General features: G+C 50.4%; 2 protein-coding genes across 4 annotated transcripts in view; one reads left to right on the forward strand and one right to left on the reverse strand.

The window, feature by feature from the left end:
• LOC126578683 (protein SERAC1) overlaps window positions 1–1727 on the reverse strand; it is a 3945-nt gene extending 2218 nt beyond the window's left edge. For both annotated transcript variants that reach the window (XM_050241503.1, XM_050241502.1), the window contains exons 1-3: window positions 1216–1727; window positions 634–956; window positions 1–556 (exon numbers count right to left, since the gene is read on the reverse strand). The exon at window positions 1–556 is cut by the window's left edge and continues 146 nt beyond it. In XM_050241503.1, the coding sequence (XP_050097460.1) occupies window positions 1–556; window positions 634–956; window positions 1216–1274 (938 nt within the window). In that variant the 5' untranslated portion in view covers window positions 1275–1727. The remainder of the gene's footprint in view (window positions 557–633; window positions 957–1215) is intronic.
• Window positions 1728–2305: 578 nt separating this feature from the next.
• The window catches only part of LOC126573965 (mucin-5AC-like), a 38976-nt gene continuing 21281 nt past the window's right edge, over window positions 2306–20000 (forward strand). Inside the window, exons 1-2 of one of the 2 annotated variants that reach the window (XM_050233806.1) lie at window positions 2306–2535; window positions 3812–4489. The gene's annotated coding sequence lies outside the window, so the exon portion shown is untranslated. Of the gene's footprint in view, window positions 2655–3811; window positions 4490–20000 lie in introns of both variants that reach the window. The other variant, XM_050233807.1, reaches the window with a different exon arrangement.

Below are 20000 nucleotides of genomic sequence, written 5' to 3' on the forward strand. Positions count from 1 at the left end.
TGGATGCGCATATCAACGTCTCGCTTCCAGCGAGCCAGTATGTGCAGCCAACCACTGGCAAAGAACTCGTAGCCACGGCCCTCGAAGGCGGAAAGGTTCGCCACCACACGGCTCACCAGGAGTTTCATGTCGATATCGTTCTGGAACAGCTTCTCGACCTCGATCAGCTGCAGCAAACCACCGGATTCGATGATTCGCCGGCAGTTTTCCTGCCCTTCCTCTCCCATCAGTCCGGTCAGGTGCACCAGTGCACTCAACGATTGCTTGAGTTGATCGTATTCGAAGCGAGAAGGTGACATTTGGTACGTCACCTCATCACCATCGGGTTCACGGATATGGCCCGAACTGCCGAACGTTTGCTCCAGTGCATAGACGGCGCACTTGTGTGGTGCCAGCAGCTCCAGCAGTGACTTCATCTCACCCAGCACCTCACGCATCGACAGTAGCACTCCGTATTGGCGCGGTGGCAGGAACCAGCGGGTATCGCTATGGCAACGAGCGAGTGAAATGGCTGTCTGGTAATCGCAGAGCTGTGCAAGATGCTGGAAATCCCAATCTGTAAACGGAATCGCACCAAAAATGCTGATTAGCAATTGGAAGTCATCGGCATCACCAGCATCATCATCGACTTACCCTTTAGGTGATCGATTTGGGCCAACTGCTGGACAGCCTTCAGTCGCTCCGCCTGGTCTCCCTGCTGAGCGATCCTCAACAACCGCCAGGCCACCGAGTGCTTCAATGCTTTCCACCATTTCTCAAAGGGCTGCACGATAGCGGTCATCAGCCGGTGTCGGTTCTCCTCGCTGGCCGCCTGTTCGCGGAGCGATTGACGGTAGATGTGATGCTTAATGTAAATGTAATCAGGGCGCTTCCGATCGATGTCCAGGACGCGAGTGTCCACCAGTGACGTCAGTGCAGCGTACGTCCGGTATGCCTCATAGCTAAGCACTCCCAGGCTAAAATTAGAGATAAAGCAAAGTTGTTTTGATCGGACGTTCTGCGGAATTTGTGCTACGCAGTTTGGCGCCCCCTCGCTGTTTTGTTTTGTTCGCCATTTCAAGGCCGCCCGCGGCAGCTACGAACTAACTTGGGGGGTGTGTCTCTGGTCTTGTTTACGATCAAATCGATCGTCTAGTGAGTGGAACGGGGGGTTGGATGGTGGGGTAGATGAAGAAAACAGACAAACCCATCTTCTCGGTAGCACGTTCTACTTACAGCGAAGCTACGCCGCAGCCAGAGAACAGTTTCGTGACGCGTTTGTACTCGATCTGCATGGTTTTTTGGAAATGTCTTTTGGAGGCAAAGCTGCCTGCTATTTTTCGCACGTTTCTTTTTCTGGAGGGAGATTCGAGTCCTTGGTGCAGCGATGATTTACTATTCCTTTTAGCACCTCAACACACGAGGAGCCGATCGCAGTTTTAGAATTTGAACTCGGACACTTTGAATTTTTTTCACTCTTTTGCGTTCAGCCTACTATTTGGAACAGTATAATCCTAGAAGGCACTTGTGCTTGTGGTTAGAAAAATGTAACTTTTCACTCAACCGACGTCGGTCACTTTCACTTTTATTTAAAGTTCTTGGGAGTTGTTCGTGTTCTGTAGTAAAGTCTTTATCACTCCGAGGCACGTTCGGGGCCCTCGGTATCACGTTTGAAAAATGGTTTCACTGGTGGTCAGATCTCGGAGACGATGTGTTTCTCCGAATTCGTTTTCTGACTAATCGCACCCACCTGCGACCACCCCTACTTAACGGGTTGGCGGATGTCGTCGTCCGATGGCGCGGTGGGTCAATAACAATGAGGCTGGCCCGCTCCCGCACACGGCAAAAGCGGGCGAGCGAACGGGAAAACTACACACCACACTCGTCACACAATAAGAGTCACGCCACTCGGAAAAACGTAAGCAGAAAAACAGGTCGAAAAACATGTTTTCCCCGACGATGGCAGGGTTTTGTCTGCTGCTTTGAACATGAAATCCGAATCGTCAAAACAGGAGTTTAAAATTAAATGGGAAGATTTATTGGAACATTTTCTGGCTCCTGTTAAACTGCGCCTAAACGAATTGTTTGTCAAAGCAAAAGCAAAAGCAAAAGGTCGCGAGCCGTTCGTTTGTGGAAGCGCTTTTAGAGGCGCTGTAACAGGAGAGAATTTGCTAACAGCAGCGAGAAAATGTTCTGTGTCAAGGGGGCTCTGTTTTTGCTGAATACGCTGAGTTTATGCTACCACCAGTTGTCAAATGTTTCATTCATTTTCGTAATCCCCTGCAGCACACCCTCGGCTCCAAGGGCCATTCAAGAATCGGACTTCGAGGGCATCGAATTGGTGTTGCTCGCGTAAAGTTACGGAAATTTGTGCGTGCGTGCGTGCGTGCCCTCGATTTGGGATTTCACAATTCTCGTGCCCCCCATCGTCACGCGTGAAAACACGCAGTTCTCCCGTCCTGGCCACGAACCGTGGCGTGAAGTGCCCCGAAAACTCACGTCCAATTGCGAGCTCAGCAAAAGTAGTGACCGAGGAAGAAAAAAGTGCGGAAAAAGGTGAAAAAAGAGAGATCTTCGATTTTTGGAGGCGATTTTCAGTTTCTTCGTGCCTTGGGTGGGGTGCTGGTGGCGAAAAGTTGTTCAATCGTTCAAGTGCTGTTGCTCTGCTGCTGGAGGTGATTTTCCGTGAGAAGAGTACCGTTTGTTTTTTTCTGCATCCCCGCATCCCCTTCCTTCCATCGTGCTACTTCTGCTTCTTCTTCTTCTTCGACGTGTATCCATTTCCCGTGTACGGCCTCGGTGTCGATCACCCTTCGATGCGTACGAGAGGCCAGGGTAGAGGGTAGTGTGCGGTGGGGCGTGCGCGGAGTGAATGTTGTTTTTTGCCTTTTTCGTACTCGCGGTTTTGCAGTTGTTTTGTCATCTTCTGCGATTCCTCCTTCTTCCCTTCGCCTTCTTCGCCGTGAATGGAGAAGAAATAAACTGGAAGGGATAGAGGGGTGGAAGTGGGGAGACACTCGAGAGAAAAAAAACAACAACAACAACGCCACTCGACTACTACTACGACGTAGTAATACCCCTCACTACCGACGCCATCCCCCCTCCCCCCATTCCCCCTCCCATGCTCTCTCGAGTGCGCACCACGGACGGCGGTTGTGCGCTGTCGCCGTGGCGAAACCCGATGATGAATCGCTTTTCCAGAAGAGAGCCCGAAGAAAACATGCTGCAGCTGCGGTCACAAGTTGCTGACAGCGTCGAGCTCAATTTCGTTGGCCAACACAACATCTTTACCGTCGCGAATGCGGTCAACGAGGGAGGCCAAGTTTCCCTGCGTCTTCGACGATCGACGTGCCTTCGGAAAACAACGACTACGTCACAGCAAATAATCGCCCCAAAACAACAACAACAGCGGCAACGAGTTTGTGATCTATTTTCGGTCGTTTTTTGATTGAATTAAAAATCAAATCGCAGACGGTGTAGCGACCGCGAAGGTTATCGCGCCACAGACCAACCCAACCCCCCGCCGAGGTGGTGGTTTCATGAATGAATTTGGAATTTTCATTCTCCACGACTCCAACAGTGGCCCCCCATTAGCCACTGATAGTGGCCTTTTCCGTGGCCACCGTCGTCGTCGATTTTTTGTTGTTGTTTTGGTTGCAGTTCCAAAACACCGAGCGCGTTGCCAGCAGCAGCAACAGCAGCAGCAGGCTGCCAGCAACTCTTCGGTCGGTGTGCACGCGTGTACAAAACCTCTCGATGTGTCTGGTCTGGTTTGATAAACCTGTTCCTAATCCATCGACCGTGCTTGTTCTTCTTCTTATTGCGTTATCAGCAAAGCATCGCGTGTAAACAAACAAACAACAACCCAGTGAAAAGGGAGGTGCAGCAGCAGCAGCAGCAGCAGCCAGAAAGCCAGTGCGGTGGCAACAAAGTGTGCATTTGTACTCGTTTTGTGTATGTCTCTGTGTGTCGGTTAGTGTGACGTGTCGATGGTGTAAATTGAAACCGCGCAGCATCCCCAGTAAGCTGTGCGGAGCGAAAAGCGCCGCCGCTCGAACATCAAAGGCGAACAATCCGCGACGACCAAACGTCGTTTCGGGCGGAAACGGAGTTGTAAAATATTTACCTTTTCTGCGTTGCCCCCTTGACCTGTTTTGCCACAAGAAGTAACGGCAGCAGCAACATCAACAGCATCAACAACAACATCGTCGTCAGCAAACGCGCAGCTGCAGTCCGGGGCTCGACGCTCGTGACATCATTAGAACGTCTCCGCGGTCATATTTATGTAAATTCTGTGTGCCAATCGGCAACCGGAAAGGCAGACCGAGTCTCTCCGTGTGTGGTTCTCGCTGGAATGGAAAGGTAAACAAAAATCGATCGAAAAACCTGCGCACATTGCCAGTGGGAGCAGCGAGCCAGCCCCAGCCAGCCGGTCGGTCGGTCGGTCGGTCAGAATCGATTACCGTCTGAAGAGAACGGCGAGATAAACACCACATTCCCGGAGACGGAGGTAAGTTGAAGGACAGTCGCGTCTGTCGTCGGTGGTTAGGAGCTTTTGAGCTCGTTCTCTCCCTCTCATCATGCGTTCTTCTTATTCGAAGAGTGACTTTTTAGGCTTTTTAAAGAACGGACGTGGATCTAATGGTAACCCAATTTGAGAACAAGTTATGCTAACTACATCGATAAATGGAAGAAAATTGAAGACAAAACAAGCGAACTGTGGGCTGTGTTTTGGACCGAAAAGAAGGAGCGATGATTCGCTCTGTGACACCATAAAGCCCCAAAGAGGTGAAGAAAACAAGGTGGATCTAGTTGGCTGCTCTCTTCGTTCCGCTGGTATTGTTCGTACGGGGTGGTAGATGCTTTGGATGGCACGGGCGAAAATAGCAAAACACATCGCCTGGCCTGGCCTGGCCTGGCCTGCAGCAAAACATTAGCCAAATAACAAACAAGACGACACACGGTGCCCAGTTTCTCACCGGCTGCGTTTGTGGCTGTCCGCTATTTTTGACTCTCGCGAGGCCTTGCAGGAGCCAAAACTATGCTGCTGCTGCTGCTGCGATTACTCGTTGGCGTGGCATGCTACGAGACGAGATGCTTAGCATTCGACAAGGAGCGCATCGCGTTTGTTTTTTGCATTTTATTGGCAGTGATGCTTTTGCATCAACACGTCGTGTCGCATCGTTGACGCCTCTCTTGTCTACGGTTGAAGGTGTGTTCCATTCAGGGGTTTTTTTTTGCTATTTTTACACACCTTGCACACCACCTCGTCACGCGCACGTCACCGTCTGGCGCCACTTCCGGAGGGATTGGGGCGGGAGAATGCGAAACGGCCTCAAAAATGAGATCTCTACTGTTCCGCTGGTAGGGTGTGAGCTCGGAGATGCGCAACTCTTCTTGCATCACCACCACAGCGAAATGCTGACACAGAAAGTGTGCACACAAACATACAGTCCCCAGTGATGCACCACCAGTGCTGGTGCATCATCTCGTTGTCTGTATGGGAGGGGGGTGGTGCCTGGGTTTTGAGTTTCAACCTTTACTTTTCTTTTTTTTTTGTTATCTTCTGCCCACACCGCTCTACCGGTGCACGGGGGGGGGGGGGGGGGGGGGGCACTACAGTCGCGAGCATCTTGCTATTTCTGTCCGAGGTTAATATGTGTCCACCAGCAACGTGGTGGGAGATGTGTTGTGGTGGTGCGGTGGTGATTCTCATTGCCATTCGCTGCCACCACGCGCTGTGAATTCATTCATTCAAAGTTGATGCGCCGCCGCACCGGAGCTTCCCGAGTGCTCGAAGGTGTGCTGTGGGCTGTGTTGTTGTCGTGCCGTGGCCGGCCGAGTTCGTAGGACCCCCCTGTGGCGGTGACTTTGACGGACGTTGGTGACGTAAGCCGACGTCTACAGTCTCGTTCAGACAGTCCGGCTAACGTTCGATTGCTCATTGTAGTTGTTGTTGTTGTTGTGGCTACCTTGCGATCGGAAGTGCTTTACGACCGAGTCCAACACGCGATCCAGTTCCTCACAGCACGGGAAGTCAACTTTCTAATGCTTCTCTTTCTTTTATCTTCTCTTCAACTCCTTTACAACACTTCGCTCGACTCGGATCGTCGATTGTTTGTGGCTTTCGCCTCATCGAAGATCGGAGAGCATCTCGATGCACTTCGCACGACCATTGATTGTTGTTTTGTGGCCCCCACCCGGGTTTCCGGTCACCAGCAGGTTCGTCTGGTGTACGTCCTCGCGCTGGTTGGAGCAGCAACTGATGGAGTTGATTTCAAATCAAGTGAGATCATCCGGGGCCTCCTCCCCCCCCCCCCCCCCCCCCCCCTTCTTGTGTATTGGATTAGGTTTCATTTCGCCAAACCGCGCCGTTAGCAACCGCATCAAATGCGATACGATGCGATACGATTTCTCGGAACAAAACACCACAAACCCCCTGTTGTCGGCATGATTTTATGAGGCTTCACAGACGCAAACTTCGAACCGGAGAAGAAGCCGTCCCCACTCGCCGACCACTTCTGCACCGACCAGAACCGAGCTGACACAGACGCTGTGGTTGGCGTTGGGGAGATTCATAAAACTGTGCTTTGTTTCAATGTTTGGTCCACACTGCGCTCGGCTGTAGGAGTTGCCACGGATGCCTTTCCCCTTGTTCCGTATTAATTAACCAGTTCACTCCCCCCGGGCCCAGTGGCCAGAGCTTCGATATTTGCTGTAAATATTTGCGTTTGAAAGGCTTCGGATGCGAGATGGAGTTTAATACACCCGCCCCTCGCTTGAGGTCATTGTTGGTGAGTTGGTGAGTCATCGGTTTGGCCTTTTGCAAAAATGCCTTTTTCCCTTTGATTGTGATTGAGCTGCTGCTGTACATGTGCTGTTAATGTACATTTTGCATTTGTTCCAGTGTACCGCCGCAAAAGGCAAACGAAACGATCCCCAACCTGTGGTCTCGATGGTAGTCGAACGATGGATTCATTATGCCAAAAAGGAGGGCACCCAGAGCAAAGCGTGCGGCAAAAGAATGGACGGAAGTGAGCTGCGGTTTCACCGGTGCAAACATTTCCTGCAGATGCAACCTTCCTCGGGTGGAGCCAGCTTTGTTTGCCAAAAAAAAGGTGTTTCGCCTGCAAACCGCTATCGAAATCCGCCGCTGGCTTGTTGGTAGCACGTGAACTGGTTTTGTGGTTGTCATTCTGGGGCCTCAGTTACCACCAGTCAACCTTGCGGTTCTAATGGCAGCTGATGGAAAACTTCCCCATCCGTCTGCGACACTGGGGCACAAGGAAGGTGTGCCCATCCCAACCGGCAATCCATTTTCTGGGTTAACGATACCACCTTCTCGTTTGCAAAAGGGAACTCCGTGGTGGTGATACACCCCGTGACTCATCGCTTGGTACGATGTTGGTTGTTGGCCATGTGATACGGTTTGGCCCCTAAGCAACCCCGATGTATTGTGTGAGCACCGCTTACAGCCGGAAATTACGTCAAGCGGGCGCGCGTGATCATCTGTGTCCTCCCGCCCCCTGGCCCACCTGGATTCTGGCCGGTCGCATCGGTTAGCGCTATGCTGTAGGTCGCCGTATGTAGCACACGCTATCGATTGACATTTGGACATAGAGCGAGAGAGTGTGAAAGAGAGAGATTGACCAATACGCGAATCATCGTCATCATCATCATTGACGGTGGTGCTGCTCTGCCATCCATCACGCGGTTCGTGGACTTGCGTAACATTTGATAGCTTCATTATTGTCTGCCTTGGTCGCCGTCAACGGCTATTTTTTTACTCTTTTCGAGCTCTATTTCCAAAACAAGACAATTTGTGGTCTCTAGACCCCGTGCGGCTAGTGAACGAGTGCGAGAAGAGTCCATTAAACAACCGTTTTCGTGTTGGTGGCGAAGTACCACGCGTGGTGAAAGGTTTATCTCACAATCCATCCCGTTCCCGGGCACTAAATGCATTAGTAGGTGGCCAGCAGGAGGTGGAAGAGGAGGCCGGAAATGCTGCAAAATACCTCCCTCCACTACATAGAACCACAGCACCACGTCGCGCGTGGAAACGGAGCAGCGAAGGAAGTGACACCATTTGTCGCGTTTGTCGGGGATGATAAACGATGTTTTTTGGGCCTCTCGTGGTCGTCGGTGCCGCCCGGGGCCGGGTATTTGATTCGATTAGACCGTGTTTACCGAGGGCGGAGGACGTTGCGGCGGACCGAGACTTTGTGACTCATTTCTATTGGTTTTATTTGGGACCTGGAAGTCACTTCCCACACATATCTTGCGCTGCCGTTGCGCATAATGACGTAGGAGGAGCGCCACTTATGGGAAAATAGAGATTAGCTCGGCTACGTGCGGCCTCTATGCAATCTCCTTCTGCCAGTGTATCCAGGGATGACAAATTGCTTGCCAGGTCCCTCCGCCACGGCTCCGGAAGTGTCGTCAGACGTCGGACAGGCAGAGCCATTTGACAGACCAAGACGATACCTACTCACCACCTACTCACTTGCTCACTGGCTCACTGGCTGGTGTGTGTTACTTTTTTGCCGAATCCATGTCATTTGATCATCCACAGTCTCGGTCCCCGATCCGTTGGCAACCGGTGCGAACCGCTAGCCTAGAGTGAGGCGATCGAATTCCGGAGTACGGCCCTGATAGATGGGCCACGCCTCGGTGTCGATAAAATTGGCGATGACTAACGGGACGCGGAATGCGAAACCGTCGGAACTTCATTATCTTGTCGTCTGGCGAAGTTGCAGTGGGAATTCGCTAGAAATTGTTTGGCCATTCCGCAGATATCAAAGTGTTCTCCCACCCGGTACTACTTGGAAGTGTGTGATCTAGGTTTACACGTAGCCGGACACGTTTGCTTATCAGAATGTACGTGCCATCACGCGGTATCACTTTTCACAAAGTTAGTTCACGATACCCGGGGGGGGGGGTGTTTTTTTTTTTTGGGAGCATCTCTCGAGGTCTGATAAGAATCTTATGACGCTGCTACTGGCTGTTGGAAGAAGGGGATGAAGGGGTCCACGGACTGTCTTAGTTTTTGTATAGACGAGGACGTCTGCAAATTGAACATTTCCTGTTTTGTGCGCGCTCACCATCCTCCAGATTCACGCAATAAGACGCCAAGAGACGACAGTTCTTTTGTGTTGTTAAGTAGAAGACCCACCATCATCCGCGGCCCATGCGTACCTCCCTGCTCCCTGCTGCCCCTTGGGAGAGGGATCGGTCTGCGAAGCAACATTTCACATTTGGTGGTGGACAGTTTCTTCTACTGAAGCGCGGCACTGATTGAGCGCATCCTCTTTCTCTTACGAATGGGCCAGACCGCCAGGAACAGGCTTCCTGTTGGGGTTTGGGGTGAGAATCTACCGTTAATCGATCCAATTTACCAACCATTGAAGCAAACTCTGCCCGCCTTTGATGGGAACAACGTCGTTGGACACATCTCCGCCACTTCACGGGGAAGCAGCAGCAGCAGCAGGGAAGAGAGTAAGTGGTGTTACGTAGTATACCTTGTAGGGCGGTTGAATGGCAGCTTGTGAAACATGCTCCAACATGAGATGGTATGATGCGAACCGGTCTCCGATATTTTTTTTTTCTTCTCTGGGATCCATTTTGGTCTCCACGTGGCCTCACACGCAGCCGTCCGGACGGGGATTCCGAGAAACGCCCCGAAATGTCTGCGCCTTTTGATGTTGATCCCTATCTTGGCGCACGGGGTGTTCCGGAGAATTGTGCGTGCGTGCGTGCGCGCGTGTGTGACTTCGTCGGTCTCATTTGCCGGTTGTTGTCCTCGCATTTTACTGTCTCTCTCTCCCTCTCTCCTTTGGCTTTTTTTTCTTCCAAACCAGAATGTCCTTCAGCCAGGATTTCGTTCACTTCGTAGAAAAGTACGACTCGGCTGTGTTGAACCAGCTGCTGATTCCTTGGGACGTATAGGAAGAGAGAGAGAGAATGAGAGAGCGCACTAAGGATAGGATATAGGACCAATCGACGCGTAACCAACCAGCACGGCACGGCTTTGTAATGCGCCCGCCAGTCTAGACATCTTCGAGGAGGGCTATAAAGGAGGATGGATTCCGAAAAGAAAGAAGAAACGGAGGAAGGTCGACGGGTATCGAGCGCAGGACGTCTTGCTTGTCGTCGTCGTCGCCCAGACCAGAGTCTCCGTGTGTGCGCGCTCTTGGGGGGCTTCAGGCTTCGAGCCGCAAATCAGGTTCCTTTTTTCCAAGATCTCTCTTCGTAGCACCGGTAGCGCCTTCGCCGGCGGCTGGTACGGCCATTTTCAAGCCGGGAATTACCGAAAAGGAACTGCCACTGAGGACGACGTCGTCGGAGCAGGCCTTCGAGGAATGGTTCGTCCCGGCTGACAATTGTTTAAATGATGATTGCGCGCGGCGGAGGCACATCTGGCCGTTCTCTTTGGTTGGTCTGGTTTGGGTTCTGGTTTGTGACAGACCGGGCAGGTAGACCGTCTGTTTGTGTTTCATAAGGATCGGTGTTAAACAAGCAGCATTGAGCAAAAAAAAGAAAAAGATAAAAAAGAAGGCAGACGAATGGTGGTGTGGTATGATGAATACATTAAGGTGAAGGATGACCGTTCCGATCTGCCCGCCAGATACCTTGCTGGCTGTGCTAGGATAATGCAACTGTCCAAAGACAAATGGATGTGTCATTAGAGAAATGCAGTAGCAACAAATTGATGGCCCCTTAAGGGAAGAGCCAATAAATCGAAGGACACAGAGCTGTATCATATATTGCTTGCACCTTTTTGTGTTGTGCGAATATTCTTCGCGTTGATACTCATATGTTTTAAGTTGTTGTATTTTCGATACGTTTCTACAAAGGATTTGAGATAAGTTCTACAACATTTGTGGTCACAAGAAACCGCTTGTACGATAAGCGAAGCTTGTCAGATGAATTCTCCGCCACAGGTAGTCTTTCCCGGATGTTGTTTCTAGAATTGCCAGTAACGGTACTCCGACGTCATCGTACGTCTAATATTTGAAGTCCAAGCCAACGGTTCCCCTCCGGGAGGGATATTCATTCTTATGTCGTCGTTCACGGTCAAGTAGTGAACGAAAAAGATAAGATAAGGCTGCTGCTGCTGCTGCTGCTGGGGTGTGTCGTCACGTCGTGAAATTCCTCAAAACAAACACATCCCGGGAAAGACCCCGGCCGTATGGGGAATTCCTTTGAACTTCTCGTCTTTTTCTTTATTTTTGTTTTCTCCTTCATGCGCGCGTTATCTCTGGAACCCTACGTTTCTCACCCTTTTTTTTAAGTAAATGACGCATTTGAAGTGGTTCCTATCTCGCACAAAATGCTATATTAAGACTTTTGTTCTAAATTGCCCTTAGGCGTTTGCGTGGCAGTTGGTTTGTGCGATTGTGCGATTGGGGAATTGAAATTTTCTTTTTCCTTTTCTTGCAAGATTGCTCACGGATTGCCTTTCCGGTTGAAATCTGAAGGGGCGCCAGAGTATTGATGTATGATTTGTTCCACATTTCTTCGTCCTTAAAAGATTATAATTTAGATCCCTTCTTGGAACTAGATGCTATTATGGGGGGAGAGCTGTGCTTGATGGATCTTTTCGGTTCAATTGGACTCACAAATGAGTGTTCCAAGAAGGGATTCATTCACGTAAGACACCGCTAAGAATCTCCCTTGAGTTTCCATTGAGCTTCCCACAAATCCCAGGGTTCGGCGATGGTGTCAGCAGTGTGAGAAAGATGAAATACCAACGGTAGGTGGTGGGCCACGAGCTAGGCCGCGATGTCTCTGACGTAAGACGATGGCGCGCGTAGTATCGTATCGCACGGTGGTTTGAAGTGAGTGATGGTTTGTGCGCTTGTGCGCCGAACGCGCAAAGTACGGTAGGTCGTGCCAAGAAACCAACCAAAACAACACTGCTGCTGCTGCTGCTGTACCACGTGATGCCAATGGCGTCGTCGTCGTCGTCGCCGTCGTCGTTTCGTGCGCAAACATATGAAACTATGATGTACACCGAGGGGATTTTCGGATTTTCAAGAAGCTTAACTCCTTCTTGGAGAACGGCTTTAATGTCAATCCCCTTCTACGCCTAGTGCTGCTGAGAGCGTAAACAGCGTTTTTTGCTGACGCGCACAAGGGGTAAGAGTTTATTTGTAAGATTCCAGTCACGCAGCAGCACCATCAACTAGTCAGCCAACAATAGAGAGTGGTAGAGAACCAATCAAAAGGAAAGGGCGACTTGGAGTGGTCATAGAATACATAATCCATCCAGGCGAATTCGGGAATACCAAGCGGCGGGGAACAATTCGATTACAAAGTCTATAACTCTCCTGTAAGAGTCCAGAAGTTCCCCCCGAGAATTTGTTCTCCAAAAAAACAATATTTTTATCAATGAAAAAGTCAACACACAGGGTTTTTTTTTAAGAGAAGGTGGTGTTTCAAGTCTGAACCAGTGCTGTGCCCCGAGAGGGACCACTAACTGGTATTACCATTCAGGCGCGAGCATCCGCTAATGCCCAGTGCCGCTGCCGCTCCGCGATGTGTTCTTCACCTTCCATTTACGTCACGGATCTCCGGTGGGAAAAGGAAACCGTCGACCTGTTTTGTGTTCGCGTTGTCTGTCTGTGTTTGGGATCGTTGATCATCGCGTACGTACGCTGGCTTCGCGCTCGCTAGTTTTGCTTAATCATCTCGCGCGCACACACAGCACGGTGTGAACCGAACCGGTGGGCTGGTGTGTACTCTATCCCTCGGCCCCCTTCTTTCCTCTCCCCTGTGCCACCTATCCGGAAGGCACAGCCACAACACAACAGGGGTCGGTCTTTGAACGCTGCCGTCGTCGAAGCGCAGAATGTTGAAAGGCAAACAGCGATCTCTTCAAGATTGCACTGCTCACGGAACCTCACACACCTGGAGCCAGCAACGACGATGATTGTTGCCGGTGAACGGCCGAGTCCGAGCGATGGACTGGTTTTGACTGACTGGCTGGCTGGCTGGCTGTGTGGTGCACACATTGCCGCTTGATCCGGGTGCAACAACGCGGTACACGGTCCATCGCTCTCTCGAGGCAATAACCCATGATGCTGCTGCTGCTGCTGCTACTGAGGCCAGGAATACCTTGGTAGAGAAAGAGAGAGAAGCCAAGAAAAAGGGTGACGATGGAGAGACCAGACCACGAAGCGGAGTCCGGAAAAAGCGAAGAAGCGACGGGCGTGTTGGTCCGTTTTGGAGTTTCGTTTCAGATGATGAACTTTTGGGATGGGCCATTGGCCATCCCCTTCCCGTCTCCATCCAGCTCCATCAGAACAGTTCTTTAAAGACCGTAAAGTGGCTAAACACGCGAGAAGATGGTGGTGTTTGTGTGGCCGGAAGATGATGCGCCTTGGAAGTTGGGACGTAGCGTGAATGAATTCGAAGAAAACGATGGTTCTGTTCTGTGCCTTTGGGCTATGCTGCTGCTGCTGCTGCTGTTGCTGATGCTTTTCGAAAGAGGGATCGTTGGTGTGCAACCTCACACACATAGATACACACCGAAAAGACCTCGTTCTGATGCCCTCCCAGGGATCCGGTTCTGTGGCTTGAATTGCCCGTTGTAATGTGCAGCTTGAGCTGAGCGCCGGCCAGGGCTATTGCCCTCGCCGAGTAGCACGAGAGTCGGCGGGTTTGTGCATCATGCTCCCTTCGATGCTGTTGCGTGCCGTGCCCCGCCGTGTTCGTTAGTTCTGGTTCTCTGGTCTTCTGTTTTCTAATTTAATTTTCGTCGGAATCATCGTGTGGCCCTTATGCCAGATGTAACGACGACACGCCGCACAGGTGCGCAATCATCGAGCGACGGAGAAGTGAGCTTGCAGTTTAAGGGCGAGTACGCGTTGTGCTGAAGGAGTTTTAATTTCCTCTCTTTCAGATATCAGACGACTGTGTGCGTAAGCATGCATTGAGATATGGGCCGGTCAGATATGTTCCTAGTATGATGAGAAGGCACCACATGGTACCCATCGAAAAGGGTGATTAAACACGCGCTATCAACTCTCCAATTTCCGATTCCCATCAAGCGCGAAAGGGGAAAGGGGTTACCAACTTCTCCAGTACATCACAGAAGGTACTGAAAAACAATGAGCAATTAAAATCCACGACCCTCAACCGAGACACAACGTGTGCAAGAGAGTTCGTCATGGGCGGGGAGAGTTGTAGCTCTTGTAGCTAGCTAGGTGGTGTGTGGTTAATGCAATTCAAGTTAAACGCAAAAAGCGGTAATCAACGACGTACGCAACGTAAACACAGCACCGCACACCGGCCACCATCGGTACACCACCACGGAAGAATGCATTAAAAACCGTTCGGTGCGCATGGTCCGATGCATTTTAATGCGGCCGCTCTCAGCTCCTGCAGTCAGCACTTCCAGACTTTTGGTGAAAGATTCCGCATTCCAGAAGCGAAGCTTTCTACGAAGTGTGCACACGATATGCGGTCCGTCGTTTGTTGCATTGTGTGACCACCCTGAGAGAGAGAGAGGTCTTTGCGTTATGTGATACAGAAGTCCGTTGCTGGCTAGGCTCCGCCAGAGGTACTACTGGAGGATTCCCAGAATGGAATGGAAATTCTGCATCCATCCGTATGTCTATTCCTCGGAAAAGCAATTGAGTTTCAATTGCACATCGGGTCCATAGGTGAAATCAATGGAGATATGCCGGCCGATTGCTCTCTCTGGCGAATTGCACTCCTGGTCTCGACGGTTCCATACACAGTGAGTGCTGCTGCTGCTGCTGCTGCTGCTGTGTTTTCGATCCACCTTGCGTTCCAGATTCCCATTTTTCACTGGAATTGTTAAATCATATATCCTGTCGGGCCCGACAAGGGGTTGTGCTGTCGAACATATGTATGTGGAAATGCCCCATGGCTCGATTCGATATTCGGCGCGTCCATTTCTGAGAAGCCACAACCCTGGTGTGTAATGAGATGTGGCTAGCGTTGTGCGTGGCCTGCGCTGGTATGCTGTTTGCGCTGGAGGGTTCCACATTTCGGTTTTTCCCCCTGTCGGTCGCACGAATCCAATTAGAATTTCGAAGAAATTCCCTCTCGTCCTCCGTCGTCTCCGAAGACAGCAGTGCGCGGCGGATATGTACTCGGTGTCTACTGCGTAAATTGAGGTCTATACACAACCCTTCATCACCTTTCAATCATGGGGAGAACAGCAGCAGAAGCAGCAGTGGAGGAGGCGCCCTTACAAGTGAACTCGGTAGTTTTTTTTTCAATTTGTTTTCTGCTCCACTGGTGGCAGTGCTTGCTGACATAATTGGTGGTTAGGTCAGTACGTTTCATCGGAAATTTCAACCACCAACCACGTTGCGTCTTGACTTGATCTTCGATTTGGTTGGCCTCGTGAGGTTTTGCATAACTACTGCCCACCCGGTACAAGTTGGTACCTTTCGGCCACTTCTTGTGAAATTCGGTGGCATAAGAAGTTTTCAGTTGGAGTGATCAATATTTGAATGTGGAGTCCTTTTCCCTGAAATCAATTACTGGCAAGCGAAATGCACGACTGATTTCAATGATAAAGACCGGCGGTTCTTCTGTTTACCGTAACCGTTTACAAATCGAAAAGTCTGCTGAGGTTCTGCAGTGACTTTATGTGTTTGTACAGTAATTGTCAAATTAAAAAGGAGCTGTAATTGAATCATTATTGCAACAAAAAAAAAAAGATGAATGTGAAATCTATCCTAATTTGATGATAGAAGAGCTCAAGGGTCTGATGTTTACTTTGTGTCCACAACCGAGTCAATGGCACCCAATTTAGACCGTCATCGGAATGACTTCATTAACTTGATGTGTTTCCATTCAGTCGCTCTACTTCGCGGCCTCTCCATTCATCTATGAGACACTGAACCGCTTCTTGGTAGTTTTTTTTTCTTTAAAAATCAATTCACGATATCTACGAGCTGCTCCACCGGGTTCTCGCATCATTAACTTCTTCTCTCACCGAGCCAAACACCGCAAACATCGAAGAATTCGCTCTGATGTAGTCATGAGCGGTTGTAGGAGAAAAAAAAAAACATCAATTCTCCCTCGTCTTCTGCGAACGCGGTCAATCATAACCGGTTCAGCGGTCATCGAAATTTTTGTGTGCGAAAGAGAGCGGAGGGTGGGACTGTCAGCCAAGTCAACACGCACTCGACTTCCCAGAATACCGACATCTCGGCATCAGCGTCCGTGTTGTTTTTGTGGCATTGGCGTTATGACCAAAATCACCTCCCCCCCCAAAAACCCACGGAGGCGCTCCGTTCAATTATGATCGTTCCACGGGTGTTTGCCGTTTGGTTTTGGTTGTTGCCAAAAAAGAAAACCCCGTGCGTTCCTTCTGGCGAGACGTGCAAAAATGATTCCACCAGCGCACCAGGAGCGCCGCGAGAAAACAGCAAGCAATCGAACAAGCAAGGAAAGGAGGGTGTCTGCTGGTGAGGAGGCCAAAGGGTTCTGAGAATTCCACACTCGACCAAGGCGACCAATACGGTGCTGGTGCGTAGGATTAGCTCGCAAATGTTTGTGACGCAGGTCCCCACTGGGGCGGAACCTGTTTTGCTACGGACGCAATGGACAGATTCATTGGAAGGACTGACTGGGTTACACTCACTCGCCATAAAACTACCAAAACTATTCCAAGAATTCGCGGTTCGCGGCTCCAACACGCACACAGACAAGACAGACAGACAGCAGCAGCATATGAAGCGTTTAGTGGACGTTGCGGACCATCTCTTTGCGTCGTCGTTGTCGTCGTCTGTGTCCCCGGGGGTGCAGGTCAGTGGCCAATCGACCCCACTCATCGCGTTCAGTTTTATAAATTGCGTAGTTAAGGTTATCAAAATTGTTCAGAAAACTTCCTTCGATAGTGGAAGAGAGTAGAGGATCATAGTCTTACAATATAAAACGATTGTGATAAGATTTCCTTTCCCGTTCCACAAACATATCCACAAGATATATGATTCATTGCAAGCACCACAGGCCCCATATCTGCAGCACTCACCTTGGGACACGTGCACACGATAAACATCTCTAGCGACGAGACGCACGTCGGTGGAGGTTCCGGTAACATTCCACACTTCTTATCGTCGGAATTCCGCATTGCCCGTAAGCCCTGGTGTTTTTCCTCAATTGCTTATCCGCCCAATAGGCGGCGTGTGTTGTTGCGTTCGTTGTTTGTTGTTCAGGTCCGATTGGTCACCGGCAATAGCCACATCCTCATGGTCAGGATGGGGTTGAAGCTATTTTCAACAACATCATTGTTGTTTTGTTTGTCAACTCACTCACATCACCACCCGCCTAGCCCCCCCGTGTGTATCCGTGGCATGATAGCGGCGTAGATAAGAGGCGGCCACTGTGTTTGTCCCCTTGCCATTATTCGATCGAATTCCGCGAACTCGTCACGATGCGCGTCATAAAAAAGGTGTGCTGCTGGTGCAGCTGTTATGTTCTGGATTTGGCATACAAATACTGTTTGTACCCTGGGGGGGGGGGGGATAGGGGGTTTTTCGATATTTTTTTGCCTGATTTTTTTAATGAATGTTGCTGCCTACGACTTGTTGGCCTTTCTTACTACTGCGGCGCACCCATAACCTCATTACTCTCCCGAAAGGGTTTTCAGCGCCAACTGCTGACGCAATACGATTTCGTGTTTGGAGGTTTCTTTGCGCGTTCCAGGGCCTTCTCGATCAAACGCGTCAGTTTTCCAGTGCTGCTACTGCCAGGTCAGCATTTGCTGATGAACACTGGCACCGTCAGCCGCATTTTGTTTTTTTTTTCATTTTTTCTTATCCTTCGTCACAGAAGATGCGGGAGCGTATTGACGCACGGACTAAAGGTAAATATTATACGCTGTGTCGCATACGTTGGCTCGCTCCTTCGCTCCTTGAATGAAATTGGGGAACACAAAAGCAACAGCAGCAAGGCCACCTCGGCCTTGGCGCACTCTCTTTCTGCTGCTGCCCTTTTGTGTCTACTGCAGACCTGGCACCAAACTGGCACTGAAGTTTGTTTGCGAAAAGAAAATGTAAAATCAACTACGCCTTTTACTTGCCTTGATGTGCCTTAAGATAAAGTTTTGAGCGGTGCAGGCAGGTCACGGCAGGATTTCTGGAAGAAAGTTGAATGCAACTTGTAGCGACTGAGATACTCTGAGATGATGTGGCCTCAGGGGCTGACTGCATTCCATTGTTCGTCGCTTCTTGGTACCGCAAACATTCCGGAAGGATAACGAACTTTGTCCAATTCGCGGGAAAAAGCTCGTGCACCCTTTGGTCCGTATCCTCCCTCTCTCGAGATTTTTCTGTGGGTGGTTTTCCGGGCGTCGGAAGGCGTTTTAACAAGGAAGGTGAAAAAGGTCAGCTTGAGATCGAGAAGCAAGGGAAGCCCGAAAGTTTAGTGCCCGAAGACCCACGAAGTTTAACCTTTCCAGGCGTAAATATCCAGGCGATGTTGCACTGGCACACCAGGATTCTCGCTCACTCGCGCAAGTCCTATGCTTTATCGCGCAAATCGTAGAAAATTCCACTGGAAATTATACAGAAAACTCAGGGCAAGTTGGCCCCGTTCGCCATTATTGAAACCATTCCCCGAAAGGCTAATTAGAGGGCGGCCAATTCAAATGGAACTTTTGTGGCTATTCTTCTTTCCCTGTTTTAGCGTTTCCACTCAAATCCACAATTTTCCGGGAGCAGCACTTTCCGCGGAAAAGCATTTCCGCTTTTCCACAACTCACTCACTGCTCGTTGGTGTGGTGTGGGGCGACCGCGGGGGTTCATGGCGCACACGGTTCAGTGGCTGACCCTTTTCTGGTCTGGTCTGGTCTGGCAGGGTTAATTGGTAATTACACTTTCGCGCGCTCGCGCGCCCCCGGAAAACAATGCGTTCGACTGGCTTTAATTGGACCAGCCGGGGTGCACTCAACATTGGTTACCCTTGGGGCCTGGTAGCACGTCATTGAAACATGAAAATTGAGTTATCATCATGTGCAGGAGAACTGGTGGACGGGTATCCTATCCGTGTTATCGTTCGAATCAATCAAAACTGACGCAGACGAACACCAACAGTTCGTGGTGTTTCATTTCCCGGAACGGCACAATCGGTTCATTGGAGGGGGGCGTGTTTCACTATAAGCAGTTTCTTCGAATTGATTCACGCCCGGTAACAACCTGCCTAGAGTAAAGGGAGTACAGTCAGTCTGTTGTTTACCGCAACTCAGGTCGTAGGACGACACAACATGCGGGGTTTGTACCTTCATGGACATGTTAACACCTTACATTACTGGTGTGGACCGAGGAGCTGCCGCCCCCAGGACATTACAGTATTGCTCTTTGATAGCTTTCACCATCGTGCCCCGCATCGTGTGATATCCTGCGGGAACATCGTGGTAATTCTTGGAATCAATTACTTTCCGCTTCGAAAATGATGAGCGGTTATTGTGCAACTGTGGATGGTGTGTGGTTTCGCCTATCGGCAAGCTCTACACAAGCCTTTCCTGGGAGAGATATCGATCGATAAAAGGCTGGAACCAGTTAAGAAGGAATACAAATTCTGCGGCGGAAATGCAGATCCCCTCGCTGATTGATTCGCAATTTGAATTATCCTCGATCCGCTCGGCCTTTTCATTTGCAGCATTTTGGCATTGGACACCGCAGGAGATGGGGGCGGTGGTGCTATGCGGTGAATGGGACGTGACGCGCCAACACCGATGACGATGATGCTGGTCCGGGGGAGGCCTACTGCTGGTGATGTGGCGTGTCACGTGAATCGTTTTTTTTTCGTTGGCCTCGCCTACTTGGCCGCCCTGCACCACCACCACCATGAGTTTATATTTGTTTGCCAACGTGCCGGGCCAATAACGTGCTTCTCTGCTGCTGCTGCTGCTGCTGCTTCTCAGCGTTCATTTATTGACCGTAAACCGTGGTACCATTTCACGTGGTAGTTGGAAACTTGGTGCCGGCTCTCTTCTGCAATCGACTGCAGCACACTCGGAGGGTTTTTGTTCAACC

The sequence above is a fragment of the Anopheles aquasalis genome, chromosome 3, assembly GCF_943734665.1.
Source record: "Anopheles aquasalis chromosome 3, idAnoAquaMG_Q_19, whole genome shotgun sequence".
In the NCBI taxonomy this organism is placed as follows: Eukaryota; Metazoa; Arthropoda; class Insecta; order Diptera; family Culicidae; genus Anopheles; species Anopheles aquasalis.